At 45.4% G+C, this 14,470-nt stretch overlaps 2 protein-coding genes across 4 annotated transcripts; one reads left to right on the top strand and one right to left on the bottom strand.

Annotated features, from left to right (window-relative positions):
* Window positions 1–538: 538 nt before the first annotated feature.
* LOC311008021 (isocitrate dehydrogenase [NAD] subunit alpha, mitochondrial) lies at window positions 539–6,316 on the bottom strand. Its single transcript, XM_084001454.1, has 11 exons — window positions 6,253–6,316; window positions 5,133–5,192; window positions 4,403–4,486; window positions 4,198–4,312; window positions 3,936–4,123; window positions 3,080–3,213; window positions 1,824–1,926; window positions 1,661–1,725; window positions 1,498–1,582; window positions 1,250–1,402; window positions 539–1,163 (listed from the first exon to the last, which is right to left on the bottom strand). The coding sequence occupies exons 1-11, from the start codon at window positions 6,277–6,279 to the stop codon at window positions 1,080–1,082; spliced, it is 1,098 nt and encodes a 365-aa protein (XP_083857580.1). The 5' UTR covers window positions 6,280–6,316; the 3' UTR covers window positions 539–1,079.
* On the top strand, window positions 5,802–10,348 carry LOC311008030 (calcium and integrin-binding family member 2-like). Of its 3 annotated transcripts, none has more exons than XM_084001460.1 (7): window positions 5,802–6,195; window positions 7,642–7,985; window positions 8,311–8,345; window positions 8,934–9,045; window positions 9,230–9,377; window positions 9,456–9,651; window positions 9,759–10,348. In XM_084001460.1, the coding sequence occupies exons 2-7, from the start codon at window positions 7,935–7,937 to the stop codon at window positions 9,778–9,780; spliced, it is 564 nt and encodes a 187-aa protein (XP_083857586.1). In that variant the 5' UTR covers window positions 5,802–6,195; window positions 7,642–7,934; the 3' UTR covers window positions 9,781–10,348. The 3 variants fall into 3 exon arrangements, with proteins under 3 accessions (XP_083857586.1, XP_083857587.1, XP_083857585.1); XM_084001461.1 differs by having other exon boundaries at window positions 5,848–5,915; XM_084001459.1 differs by lacking the exon at window positions 5,802–6,195 and adding an exon at window positions 7,079–7,173.
* Window positions 10,349–14,470: the final 4,122 nt, after the last annotated feature.

Consider the following 14,470-nt stretch of genomic DNA (forward strand, 5'->3'; position numbering starts at 1 on the left):
GTTGTTTAGGGAAGATCTTCTCGGTAACCTCTGACATTAAGTGATTCTTACAATATAACGCTAAGGAGAAAAACCTTAAGTACTCACAAGATTTAATTCTAAGGAAACTTAACCCTTTCAGGACACTTGTGAAGTGTTTTGTGCTCTTGGCCTCATGAGGATGTCCGCTTTAATAAAAGATTGTTTTACAAATCTGTTTCTATAATGTACCATCTGTCACTAACTATGCACGATGAAGATGTCTTTAACCTTTGTGACGACACCTGATAAGTTCCTCTCTAACCCACGGCTTAAGGACACGAGGAGAACTGGAGCTGATTCAAAGGTTATGAGGCGGAGTAAATCCTGGTCTGCTACTTTGTAAAGTTCATGAGTAAAACTGGTTTGCTTGGTTTATTAATAAGGACATGTTTTAGCAGGTCTCTGAATTTCCAGAGTTATTCTTTCACTAGGTTTAGTACAACATCACCCATTCATAATAAACTAATAATAATGGTGGATGTGTGTGTTGTGTTAGAGACAAAGACAGGAGCAGATGTGTGGCTCTACCTTCCTTTATAGAAACCTCATCCTTCTGGATGTGAGAGACTGAAGAGAGCAGCAGGACACAGTAACAGGAAGAAGAAATAATAAATAATAGTTGCGGTTACAGTGGACCACCGTTAAAAAAAATAGCAAATATCCCAACTGTCTAAAAACAGAGGTGGAGTGATATCATTATTGTTATTATTATTATTCATGTAACTGTTGTATCGGTAATGTAATGATTATATCCTTGTGACAAAGAAACTCTCCTGAAATGATTCCTCCTTGGTCATGTCAAAATTGTGCGCATGTTTGCTCAGAGTGTGACGTATACAAGAAGCTGCTGCAGAAGCCCCGCCCCCTTACATCATCATCTCCTCACAAGACAGATAAGACAGGTAAATACGGGTGAAAGCAAAAAAAAAACAACTGCAGCTCAGGAGTCCCCCAGCAGCCTCCGCTCCCACCGGCTGCACAGCCGGCGGGGGCGGGGGTCAGTGATGTCAGTGGTCCAGGTGGGAGGACACTCCCACAGCAGCTCCGTCTCTGGAGCTTCAGTCCATGTCCTGGATGCGACGGCAGATATCGGCTGTAAACTCTGAACACTTGGAGTTTCCTCCCAGGTCCTTTGTCAGCACCTGAGACAACGACAGACGTTCACGTTGTTAGAACGGCAGAAAGGATCAAACAGAAAGAACAGACACGTGGTTGAAGACGGCCTCACCTTCTTTTCTCGGATGGTGTCAAAGCACGCTGCCTGGATTTTGTTGCCGTAGTCATGGAGACCCATGTGACGCAGCATCATGACGGCGCTGAGCAACAGGGCAGTCGGGTTCGCCATGTCCAGGCCGGCAATGTCAGGGGCTGTGCCGTGGACCTGCAGCGCACACACACACACACACAAATCAGGGACATTGTCTCCTGTTTTAAACACATTTCTAAATTTGTTTTATTTAAATGAACTGAACGCACCGATTCAAAGATGGCAACTCCGTTCGCTCCGATGTTCCCACTAGGCGTGACCCCGAGTCCTCCGATGAGACCAGCACACAGGTCACTGAAACACACACCTGCACAGTTAGCCACGCCCCCCTGAAGGTGACCTCTGACCCTGTGACAGTGACACGTCACTCACCTCAGGATGTCTCCGTACAGGTTCGGCATGACCAGGACGTCGAACTGGGTCGGATCCTGAACCATCTGAAGAACCAGAACAAGACAGGTGTTAAACACGCACACGCACACGCACACGCACAGACACTCCTACACACACTCGTGATGATGTCACAGTGACTCACATTGAGACACACAGTGTCCAGGTACATCTCAGTGAACTTGATGTCTTTGTAGGTCTCTGCAACCTCACGACATTTTCTCAGAAACAGACCATCAGACATCCTCCTGAAGAGAGAGAGACAGATACATAATGACTGGGGGCTACTGATCGCGGACCAATAACTGACCGATCACCAGCGATGGGAATATCAGCGTTATAAACAAACTGCGTTCCAGTAACGTATAATAAAAAAGTTACTGTTTCCCCCGTTGCAACGTCGTTATCGTTACTAACAATAAAATGCGCCGTTACGCTGTTACTTGACTCAAGAAGTCCCATCAAAAAATAATACACCCGTTAAAGTGTAGGATGTTATATACACATTATTTTCAGTTCATCAGCTGGTTGGAAAAAGCTGTTTATCTGGAACTACCCAACTCACTCAGTATTCCTCCACACAGGCCGGCTCTGCTGTATCACTCCGCCTATCAGCTGTTTAGATCAGCGGCGTGTGGAACAGGAGGAGTGATACGGCGCGTCATGGAGCCGGCCTGTGTGTAGGAATACTGGGTGAGTTGGTTAAAGCAGAAGTGAGTGATCCGGTCGTTTTCGCTAATGCTGCGTTCCAGGCAGGCTTTTGAAATCGTAAATTACAGCTTCAAGTCACAACTTACGACTTTGTAGCGTTTCAGGCAACCCACTCGTGTTTTTCCGACCTGTTTTACCGGTGAAAGTCACTATAACGGCCACTCGTAACTTCCGACCGGTGAACTCGTACCAGATCGAACTGGTACCACTTCACGGTCGGAAAAATACGAGTTTCCTTGAACGCACCATAACAGTCCTCGTCGCTACGTCACCACATTCACGGCGTTCCTTGGCTGCACACACAGCCCTGCATGCCGTTCTCTCTCCTCATTGGATAAAAACTGTAGGATACGATAAATGTTTTCTCTTCGGCTCAGAGCAGAGCAGAGTGACTGACAGACCCGTGTTTCAGTCCAAACACTCTATGTAAGTGATTGCTGTCGGAAGATATAACTATTTAAGACTTATATTAACACAAATATATCACTCACTTCTGCTTTAATTCAGTAGTTAGATAAACGTGGGTTACGGAGGGAGTCCAAGTAATATGACATATTCCTTATAATTAATTACTTTTATCATGTAGTAACTTAGTTACTAACTCTGTTACTTTTTGGGGAGAGTAACTAGTAGCTACAACTAATAACTTTTTTTTAAAGTAATGTGCCCAGCACCGGCCGACTGACTCACATGATGTTGGCCTTGTGTACGGCGGTCACACTCGCCCTCTGGTTGTTCCTGGCGTACTCGAAGGCGTACTCAGCGATCCGTCTGCTCGCTTCCTCGGTGATCAGCTTGATGCTCTGAACCACACCGTCCACGATCTGCAGCGGGGACACAGGATGCAGATTCAGCCAAAACAGACATTAGACTGACCCTCACCGATCTTTCCACTGAGCAACAACGTCCTGTTAGTCTACGCTAACAGTTTCTGTGGTGTAACATCAAAATGTGTATTGTTTTATTTTGAAATGTAAGCTTTTATTTTGGTAGTGAAGAGGGACTGACGTTAAATATATGCTAGACCTGAGTTTGCTAGTTTTTTGGTGTGCATAGGAAAAAAAGAGCAATCCCTCTACATCCAGTATCACTTCTCTTTGCGTGGCATTGGCAGTAAGTAGATTTATTTATAGTCATAATATTTATTTTGTAATATGAATATTGAAGGAATTTGATTTGGGGTAAACATTATTATATAGTATTTTACATAACATGTACAGTTGTTAGGGTAAGTTATCATCCTTATCATAAGAGTCTGTAAAGGAACATTATAACTGATTTTGTGTATGTATCCTTTATTGTTTCAGTTTTCACCTTTTCTTCATTAAAAATCCTGCCAATCATAACACACGACTGTTCCTTGGAGGTGAAGTGCGGAAAGGTTTAACTTGCTGTTAAATTTGATATCAACATCGAAGGAGAACAGAACAGTTTCCCTCCGTGTCACTGCTGCTCTGTTATGACATCAGACCGAGTCTAACCTCAGCAGACTGCCGTCCCATCGCCTGTTGAGTTAGAGTTACTCAACAGGCACGTGTCCACTCACCACGTGTTCGATGCCGCTGTACTCGCCCTCTGTGTTCTCCCGGATGGTGACCAGGTTGACGTCGGTGTACGGGGTCTTGTAGCCCTCGATGGAGACGCAGGGGCGCACGTTGGCGTAGAGGTCGAAGGTCTTTCTGAGCAGCAGGTTCATGGAGGGGTGTCCCGCAGCAATGGGCGTCTTCAGGGGTCCTGCAGGAGACAGAGAGTGGGCGGGTGAGACCTGGACTCACAGATCTACTCATGCACCTGAGGCGGACTTGCACCTTTCAGGCCGATCTTGCTCCGGTCCATCGACTCTTTAGCGTCAGGAGGAATCATCCATCTGCCGCCGGGTCCTTTGATGGCCGTCACATTCCTCTCCTCCCACCTGATGGGAGCCTGAAGGACATAAACACAACCAGCTGATTGTCTCCGACACACCTGAGGGAAGAGGCCCCACCCCCTCAATCAGACTCTGATCGCACTCACTTTGGCTGCTTCAAAGATCTTCATCACAGCAGATGAGATCTCCGGTCCGATCCCATCGCCGGGGATCAGCGTGACCGTCTGCATCTGTGGGCAGAGATGACGAGATATTTTAATCTGAATTAATTCATGTTTTTATTGGGGGTTACTGTTTAAAATGTGTTTATACAACATTGGCATTTACAGTATATGGAAACTGATCTGGGTTCAGTCCAGACCTAACTACATCCTGAACTGACTCTATCAAAACACTGTCAACACTGTTGATCAACTGATTGACTGATTATAAATATCACATGTTTCTTGTTTCCTGCACTGAGCTCTGTTGCATCGTTGCCACCCTACCAGAGCGTGTTTTTCAGCTTTGATATTTGAACAGACAATCAGACATTTTACCTGAGAAACTGTTGAGCGAGTGACTCACGGTTCAGACTGAAACATGCCTCAAACCATGAGCCCATTGTTGATTTAACTTTTGATCCATTGCCTTCATCAAGTTTCAGAACAACTAGCGACTGTTAATTGTTAATTGACTGTTAAATCTATGCTTCATGGCTTAGAGTCTTCATTTCGACTGCAGCTGTTTAGAGTCACTTTTTCTTCTTCTGATCATTGGGGTGTAAGCTGGTGAGCTGCCACCATGTTTCCACAGGGACATTGATGTGGACACGTGAGAGTGTGTAGCTGTGTGTGTGTGTGTTGGTGTCAGGTTGGAGGACCCTGAACTACTCACCCCTCTGGAAAAGGAAGCTGAAGACAGTGCGGGTCTCCTCACCGCACCCCCCACCGCCAGCTGGAGGAGACAACATGAAGGTCACTTCAATGCATAAAAAACACACACGCAGCCTGAGACGCATTAAAAGTCTCAGGTTTGTGAACAGCACACTGAGCTGCGGCCTTGGTCCTGAGATTAAGATGAGATGAACTGAACCCAGACAAGTGTGTTGATATCTAAGTGGCTCCATTCTTTAATGTCAGTGGACACAAACATCACTTTGACCTTCACATGTGATTCTCCTTCACTGAAAAGTGGAAAAATAAAGAAAGGAAAAAAAAACATTGTATTCTGCTCTGAGGTTTAAAACCTCCTGATGATCAGCTGTTTTATTCTTAAAGTGTTAAGTCGTACACCTTAAGTCAGATCGATGAAGTAAAGTTAAACAGTGTTTCGTAGTGAACATTCCCGTCTTGTTTTCATGTTTTCTATTTACTCTGTCTATCCAGGAGGACTCTGGATCCTCTTCCTGGTTCAGTCTAAGAGCGGAGTGTCAATTTACCTACAGGACCCATTCATATCTATTTACATGTTCATTACAATCACTGCTGAATTTAGAGATTTGACGCAGGCCGAATCAACCGAGCACCTGTGGTTTGCTTTGAGCTGTTCCGTACAGATTTTCACCAGAGTGCTAAGAAACTTTACATTAGATGATGTTTTTTTTTTAAATCGGAGTTTGATTCACGGCCGCGTCCCAGCAGCGGCACAGCCTGACCGGAGCCTCCAGCCCGGTGCCCGGTGCCCGGTGTCCCGGTGTCACAGTGTCAGTGGTCCTTTCAATGCAGTGGAAACTTCACGACGCCGGTGACAGTAAGTAACGGTACGTAAGTCGGGAGTGTCAGGTTGATAAAACCGGTCGCCGCTCCGCTACCTGGCTGCCGTCATGCTGAAGGACACACACCTAGCTCACATGCTAACATGCTAACAGGCTAACCCGCTGACGGCAGCGGGAGAAGCACCGGGACAAAAACCACACAACGACCGGACACGGAGACACTTCAGCGGCTACAGACACACAGTGAGTCCGCGACTTAACGACGACACGATAACGGGGTTTAAAGCATCTTTTTCTCACCATTGACCTCCACACGTTGCCGGCCATACTGCACTCCGGGACAAAGATCCTCTGTGGCGAGCTCTCACTCTGACGCTTTCCTCCGAGCCGCGCAGGCGGACGGATGCGCGTCAGCTCGACCAGGAAGTGCAGTCACTGGTAAAGTCAAAGTTATACCAAAGATATTATTGGCCATCATCTTCATTATCGACATGTATAAATATACAAACAGCGCTTCAGTGATGTCACTGCTGTGGGAGCTTCTATTTTCTAGCTAATTCCCAGCTGTTTATTTTCTTCAATATTTCATTGTTGTTTGAAAATAAAGGGAAAAAAACACGTAGAAAAGTCCGAAATGACATCACAATCAGAACCAACGTATCAACAAATGAGTATAATCAATCGGTGATTTACAAAGATGTGTTTACAAAGGTGTTTTTACAGGACTTAGAACATTTGTGAATAGCTGAGTTCATGTCCTGTAAGCCGATTTATCATTTCATGTGTATAAAGTAGTTCAATCAATAACCAATAATCAAATCAAAAATAAATGTTTCATGTTTATTATGTAGCTACACGGTAAAATACAATAAAATAAAATGAGCTGTTGTTTGTGTCATTGTTTCAGTTTGTATTCATTTTATGTGTTTTCTTTTAATTATATTATTCTGTGACACATTTAATTTGTTTTGAATATACATTTTGTGTAAATGTATATCTCACAAGAATAAGATTGTAAATGTAGTGATTGATCAACGCGGCGATAGACGATCTTTGGCGCACAGAGGAAGTAAGTGACGTCATTGGCGACAGCGTGACGTCAAGAGACCAGCGACAGTGTGGGTTGCCAGATTTGAAGGTTTTTGAAGATTTAGTTTTAATTCGTGTTGATTAGGAGCTGAGGGCGAGCCTGTAACAGCTGGCTATCACATCTGTACTGCAGTAAGCTCTAACAACAACAATGTCGTGCCGTTGTTCTTGTTACTAATACTAGTAGGCTATTATTATTATCGGTACAATTAGGCTATTAGCCTATTGTTATTATTGCGAAACTAAGATTATAAATCCTGAATCGAATCATTAATTTTAATTAATCAATTAGTTAATTTTTGACTGAATGTTTCAATAGCCTACCGGTATCTGAAACATCAGAAAACTCACACCAAAGAGTCACACAGTGTGTTTTATTCGTTCATGACTATAGCTTGTAGAATATTTGTAGGCTACTGTTGTGTTTGAGGGGTTTAATTAAACAACTGTTGAGAAATGATTTATTAAACTTATTAACTACTAATTCTAACTATTTGTCTCTATTCAGGCTACACGGTGTCTCTGTCTCTTGCAGGTGGACTCTCAGTTATCTTCATTCACTGTGGTGGTAACTAACTTGGCTTTTTTGCCCTATGAAAGCTGGATTTTACGAGGAGCTCCTGAAGGCAGCAGGCTGCTCCCCGCACCGCCTCCCATCGCTGAGGCGTCAAAATCACCTTCTCCTCTGCAGCTCAGAGATCCGCGGCACCTAGGGGGAGGACAAGACCAGACCCAGACCCAGACCCAAACCAGGACCAGGACCAGGATCGGGCTGTGTGTGGAGCAGCTGCTGGACTCGAACATGTCGTTTTAGAAAGATTTTAGACGGACGTGAGAGCCGCGGGAAGCTGCAGTGTGATGCAGCTGTGTGATGGGAGAGTCAGCCGAAAAGGATGGGCAACAAGCAGACAACCTTCACCGAGGAGCAGCTGGAGGCGTATCAGGTGACTCAGACCCGCAGACGCGCATTCACCCCGCAAACACAACCACGGGCACCAGAGCAGAAACACCATGTGAACTGAATTAACAAGGTTTAATTTCACTTGTCGCAGGGATGTGCAGTAGAAAACAGTAGAGCACAGTAGAATTGAGCAGGGTGAGTCTCTCCTGTTGCTGATTGGCTGAGCTCCAGCCTCCCTCTGCATCCTGCTGTTGTGATGCTGACTGATGGTGTGAAAGCAGATCCTCCCTGAGGTTCAGCAGCTCTGACTCATCACCATCATCTGTCTACTAATTAGTTTACCTGTTGGTTTGTTCGTTTGTTTTCAGGACTGCACCTTCTTTACCAGGAAAGAGATCATGCGGTGAGTTCCCAGCATGTTACAGTGTTATACGTCCATCACTTCAGAGTCAGGTGGCAGGTGGAGTCACTATACAGCCACGGCCCCACAGCTACAGTGTCATAGAGCCTCCGTGAGCACCGGATGCAACTTCTGATTATTGATCACATCATTTATTTATTTATTTATTTATTTATTTGTTGTTTATTTTTATTTTCTACCCGATGGAAACAACTAAAACATAACAGGAAATAGGCTACAAACTGAGAATTACAAAACTATATCACAGGAAATATAAAGAGCCACAAAATTAACATGATCACAGGAACTACAGAATAAGAAAACTACAAACAGGATAGGAAGAATAAAAAACTTCAAACCCACCTCTGATGATGTCATAACATCTTCTGCTGCGCCTCCACAATAAAGCTCCAGAGGAACGGAGCAACCTCACTGAGCAGCCTCCTGATTTCTAAGTTTCCTTGTTAATAAGATCCTGTTTTAGCATGAATCAAAACTAGACAGACAGACAGACAGACAGACGTGCTGTTGCCATGGTAACCCCCATGTGCCATGGCAGCTGCTGTGTTTACCCCTCTTTCTCTGTTGCAGGTTACATGGAAGGTATCGTGAGCTGGCTCCACATCTAGTTCCTCTGGACTACACCAACAACCCCGACATCAGAGTCCCTCTAACACTCATCGTCACCATGCCGGAGCTGAAGGTAGAGAGACCCTGTCCAACTGTTTTCAACCGGTTGTTATTATGTGAGCGACTGTTTGAACCATGTTGCCAGTTTTTACCATTAAACTAAATCTAAAAGAAAGACAAACCTTTCATTAATACCACCCCTGATCACTCACTGATGGACAGAAGCTCAGAGAGTTGTTGTGCTGATGCTCTGACAGGAAAACCCGTTCAGAGACAGGATCGTGGAGACGTTCTCCGAGGACGGACGTGGGAACCTAAGCTTCAACGACTTTGTGGACATGTTCTCTGCTCTCGGTGAAACTTCACCCAGAGAGCTCAAGACCATCTACGCCTTCAAGATCTACGGTAAGATCTACCAGGTCCTCGTATCCTCTGAGAAACTGTGTCGGCTGATCTTTGGGTAACATCCTGGTTCTGTTGCAGACTTCAACAGGGACAACTTCATCTGTAAGGAGGACCTGGAGAAGACGCTGAACAAGCTGACCAAAGGAGAGCTGACCCCAGAGGAGGTGGCGCTGGTCTGTGACAAAGCCATCGAGGAGGCCGATCTGGACGGAGACAGCAAGCTCTCCTTCTCCGACTTTGAGAACATGATCTCCAAGGCTCCGGACTTCCTGAGGTACAGATGCAAAGCTGCACTCCCATCACAAGAAGAACCATAGACATGTATCCGGTGAGTTGATCGTGTGACCTGTTGTCTGAGACTGGTCTGTTTTCTGTCCGCAGTAATTTCCACGTTCGAATATGAGATGCGGCCGAGATCCTGCAGAGGAGAGACGTCTCCACTTTGATGCAGTTTCCTGGTCCAAACCGGATTTAACCCTCCAGAGTCCGCCTCCTCCTGAACCTCAGACCCACCTCAACTCAGTGCCTGTCCTTTCTATCACCTGTCGGGGGAGTCTTCCTCCAACACCACATCTGGTCAGCGACTGCCAGCTGAAGCTCACAGAGACAGTGGAGACATTTTAAAGGGAAACTCGTTAATGCATGAAACCCTCCTCTTTAATTACCCTGGATGTTTTGAGGCGACTTGGGCGGGTCTTATTTTATACCAGAGAGCTTGATGTCTCCTGTGGACTGAGCGGAGACTCTGGATGACGGCAGGTGGACGAGGGGGAAACAGAACAGGGCTTTTCTGACTTCAGTGCTGTGTGGGTCCTCTCACAACAGCACAATTTTAAAGGGCAAACAGTGAAGAGCTATGCAATCTCTCCTCATTGAGTGCATGATGTAAATGGCTTCCAGCTGTGTTTGTTTCTACGTCTGGTCCAGTGAAACGTTCTGGTGCATAATGACAATCACAGTAACTGTAGCTGGTGGAAGGGCTCTGTCATCTCACCTGTAAACTTTGGCTTTGATAAACTTGGTATAACAGCTGTCACTCAGTCTAATAAAAGGTTTTCTCTGTTGCTGCAGACACTTCTTACCACAGTGAACTAACCTAAGGTCGGCGAAGACACCTGCATGCCAACACTGACCCACTGTCTGCAGATAAAAGTCATCAACTGTTGTTACACAGAATGACATGATCCATGAAAAGATATAAATCATTTCAATATAGTTTTACATCTCCTCTCTCAGGTCTTTCCACGGTGCTCTGGTAACAACAGGTCGGTGTCAGCCAGTCAGAGAAGAGGAGGCTCTGAGCCTTTCCTCTCATTGGCTGACTGTTTTCTGAATGACCCAATAAAACAGAGCAGATTTCAGGTAAAACACTCAGAGAAACCAAATCCTGCGCATGTTGGGATGGTGGGTCCAGGTGGGCAAGGCTTGGTCATTGCCTTGTTGTGACATCACAAAGTAACAGAAGTCCTGACAGCTGGTTTTAAGGCTCAGTTACTTAGTTACAGTACATTTCTCTGTCAGCCGAGACAGTCATACTTTCACAGTATTTCCTAATATATAGCATTTGACCCGATCTACAATCACTCTACACATGGACATGTAGCCTAACTTTTATACTGTCTGGAGTGTTAATATAATATGATATGTAATCTGCTGCAGTGTCACGCTGCCTTCACATCAGCCTGATTTGGTGACACGTTGTGATGTAGATTGATGCAAATTTAGATGAGATCATACAGTCACCATGGAGACAGGTGAACTCACCTCAGTCGGAGCTCAGGTTCCTGTTCAGAGGGATGATGAGTTCAGCTGGAGTCCAGTCGCTGCAGCGCCATGGCACCATCAGCACATTCATCCTGATTACTGAGAGCGCCCGACTGTGGCGACCACTGTTCTTGCTGCAGCAGCAACACCTGCCCTCAGACCGGCTGCCTCCACCGGGGGGAGGCGGCACCATGTTCAGAGGGGGGGGGGGGGGGGGGGGGGGGTAAGGTCAAAGCTTCAGGAGACAGTGGACACCTATGCTACAGACAGTGGTGTAGTCTAATTTGTTGTAGTGGGTATACTGCTTTTTGGGTGGGTTCACTGTTTGCATCACAGACTATAGTTAAAAGTTTTGTTGTAGTGGGTATACTGAAATATGAATGCATTTTCAGTGGTTATAGCCTACTGCGTACAGTGTCACATAGACTACACCACTGGCTACAGACAAGCACCTTCGGTCAGCAGAAAACAGAGATAACATGTTTGATTGACAGGCAGAGACGTGTCTCTCAGTTGAATCGCATTCACCGGAATCAGAGATGAACGGATCAAAGGTCACGGTGATCTCACAAACCTCTGAACCTGGACCCTAAGTCACTGTTCATGACACAGTTTAACTCTGTGGATAAAACAAATAGGTGGAATTTTATATCCAAAAGGTTAAAGGTCAACTTCCCTGTGACATCATCAGCTGAATGGAGGAGGGATACAGTCATGAGCCAGGGAGTCCTGTTCCTCCTACAGGTCTGAAGCGAAGGTGAGTCAGTGAACAGCTGAGCCTCAGCTTCTACAGCTTCATCGGAGGCTGAACCGGCCTTTAAAACCTAATGGTTCAAGTCTGACACAGATTGATGATCTGGTGGTCTGGTGGTTTGATGGTCTGTTGGTCTGGTGGTCTCTTGGTGTAGTGGTCTTGTGGACTGGTGGCCCGTTGGTCTGATAGTCTGATGGTCCAGTGGTCTGGTGGTCTGACGGTCTGGTTACTCTCTCACCTGCAGGTTGGACACATGCTTCCATCTCAGCTCCAGTTTCACATTAATCTGATCTCAGCCACTTTCCTCTGCTGCTGCTGTTTATATAAAGACACAGGAAACATGATCTCTCACTCTCTCTGTGTCACTCTCTGTCTCTCCATCTCTCTCTCTGTCTCAGTCTGTAGCCTATGGCACTCTGTCTCTCCATCCATCCATCCATCTCTCTGTCTCTGTCTCTGTCTATGTCCCTCTCTCTGTCTCAGTCAGTCTGCATGTCACCCGGACCAGTTAGTTACTCACTTCAATTCAGTTTCAAAGCTTTATTGTCATGAAAGTTTCAAAACAAGTTTGCCAATTTAGAAACTCTCTCTCTGCTGCTCCTTGACTCACCTGGACCCTGCAGAGCTGAGGGGTTCAGTCAGATCGCCCACCTGCCCACACAAACACACAGAGAGAGAGAGAGAGAGAGAGAGAGAGAGAGAGAGAGAGAGAGAGAGAGAGAGAGAGAGAGAGATTAGTTTGTTGTGTGACACCGCCCTCTGGTGACAAGAAGCGGGACTGAAACAACTTTTACTTTGTTTTTTACTCGTGAGCTATAGGCTTTAAATGAGTAAGAAGACGTTCTTTGGTAAGAACATGAATAACATTTAAGCTGTAACAAGTATTTCTGTTCACGTCATGGCGGAACCATCCACCATTGTCACTAGGCCACAGAACTAAAAAAAAAAATAAGAAAAAGAAACATGATTAACCGGAACCAGTCGTGTCTTCACAGCAGGTAGGTCTACCATGATACAGCCCGTCGGCCGTTTGTGAAACATTGAGTTTAAGTGGCGCGTAAACGTGTGTATGGGAGTTTATGAATGAATCGAATGAATCAATAAACCACGAGTCACACTTTATGTTCTGTTGCTTTCTTCACCGTGCTCACCCGGTTCCATGGTGTAATGGTTAGCACTCTGGACTCTGAATCCAGCGATCCGAGTTCAAATCTCGGTGGAACCTGAGTTTTTTCTTTTTCTTTCTTCGTATCGTGGATCTCTCCCTTTGTTCTTGTCATTCAACTTGGCTAAACTAAACTAGAAACTATTTCTCCACCCTGACGTCACACTCTTTATGTATATTTACTGTGTAATAAATCTAAATTTTTGGGTCCATGCCTTTGTTCTCACAGCCTTATGTTCCCACAGCCCTATGTTCCCACAGCCTTATGTTCCCACAGTTCTAAGATTTTTCTCAAAATTAGGCCCTATGTTCCCACTGGACTCTCTCTACCTATCTGGACTCTATCTATCTGGCCTGTCTAGCCTCTACCGGGTCTTTTTACTAAACTTAACCAACTCTTTTCTTCATTGCCTAAACCCAACCAATGGTGGGACCAAAGGGCTGTGGGAACATAGGGCCTAATTTTCAGTGACAACAAAAGTTAGAAATGTGGGAACATAAGGCTGTGGGAACATAAGGCTGTGGGAACATAGGGCTGTGGGAACCAAGGAATGACCCGAAATTTTTAATGTAGCCTACAGTTAACACCTCACTAAACATCAACTTAATGACAGCAATAATAACTCAATCAAAACATTATTAACAAGACAGTCATGAATAGTATCACACAACATTGATAACATGACACAGCAGAATTACTATCATGACACACCAACTTTATTTCTGATTTAGCTCCTGTCAGGTAACCGTGCCATGGTCAGCTCTACCTCTGTACGTCCTGGTGGAGCGTCTCGTAGCACTTTGGTGGAGCTCCTCTGGATCTGACTCTCTGAGCTCAGGTGATGTAATAGGTTCAGTGGGAGCAGAGTGAGTCAGACTGAGGCGTCCTACATCCACACAGAGCCAACGGTTCAGACATCTGCATCCAGACTCTCTGCCAGCACAGACTCTTTGGTGCACATGAAATGGGGGGAACCACAGAGCGGCTCTGCTGACTTCATCAAACTGTCTTGTCTCGTTAATACTCACATTAATCTTAAACTTCAGACTCCCTCAACCTTTTTCTGCCGTTAGCTTCGCTTCATGACCACGTTTAAACCTCCGTAGTCCAGAGCAGCCACAAGGTCAGAAGTCAGAGCTCTGCTTCGGGTGCTGACTTCAGCTGATGTGACATTATGTAAGATATGTAAGATATGTAAGATAGTGTGGCCCCCGAAGAGAGGTCCCAAAGTGTCTCAACATGTGTTTGGAGGATCAGATCTCCTGAAGACAGGAAACAATATGAAATTCACTTTCTGTTCGTCTGCTACAACACATGCACACACACGCAGACCAAAACCTTGAAATATCATCAGAGTTTCTCTTAAGTTTGAGGAACAGAAACAGGTCAAATGAGGCGAGAGCAGAAAA

The sequence above is a fragment of the Trachurus trachurus genome, assembly GCF_905171665.1.
Source record: "Trachurus trachurus genome assembly, chromosome: 3".
NCBI classification, from domain to species: domain Eukaryota; kingdom Metazoa; phylum Chordata; class Actinopteri; order Carangiformes; family Carangidae; genus Trachurus; species Trachurus trachurus.

Bases quoted from the DNA above. Each gene is read 5' to 3' on its own strand.
- LOC311008021 (XM_084001454.1), bottom strand. From the start codon at position 6,279: ATGGCCGGCAACGTGTGGAGGTCAATG. The intron at 4,487-5,132 runs GTGAGTAGTTCA...CTCTGCCCACAG, and splicing joins CAGCTTCCTTTTCCAGAGGG to ATGCAGACGGTCACGCTGAT. The intron at 1,726-1,823 runs GTGAGTCACTGT...CTGGTTCTTCAG, and splicing joins TGGACACTGTGTGTCTCAAT to ATGGTTCAGGATCCGACCCA.
- LOC311008030 (XM_084001460.1), top strand. From the start codon at position 7,935: ATGGGCAACAAGCAGACAACCTTCACCGAGGAGCAGCTGGAGGCGTAT. The intron at 7,986-8,310 runs GTGACTCAGACC...GTTTGTTTTCAG, and splicing joins AGCAGCTGGAGGCGTATCAG to GACTGCACCTTCTTTACCAG. The intron at 8,346-8,933 runs GTGAGTTCCCAG...TCTCTGTTGCAG, and splicing joins ACCAGGAAAGAGATCATGCG to GTTACATGGAAGGTATCGTG.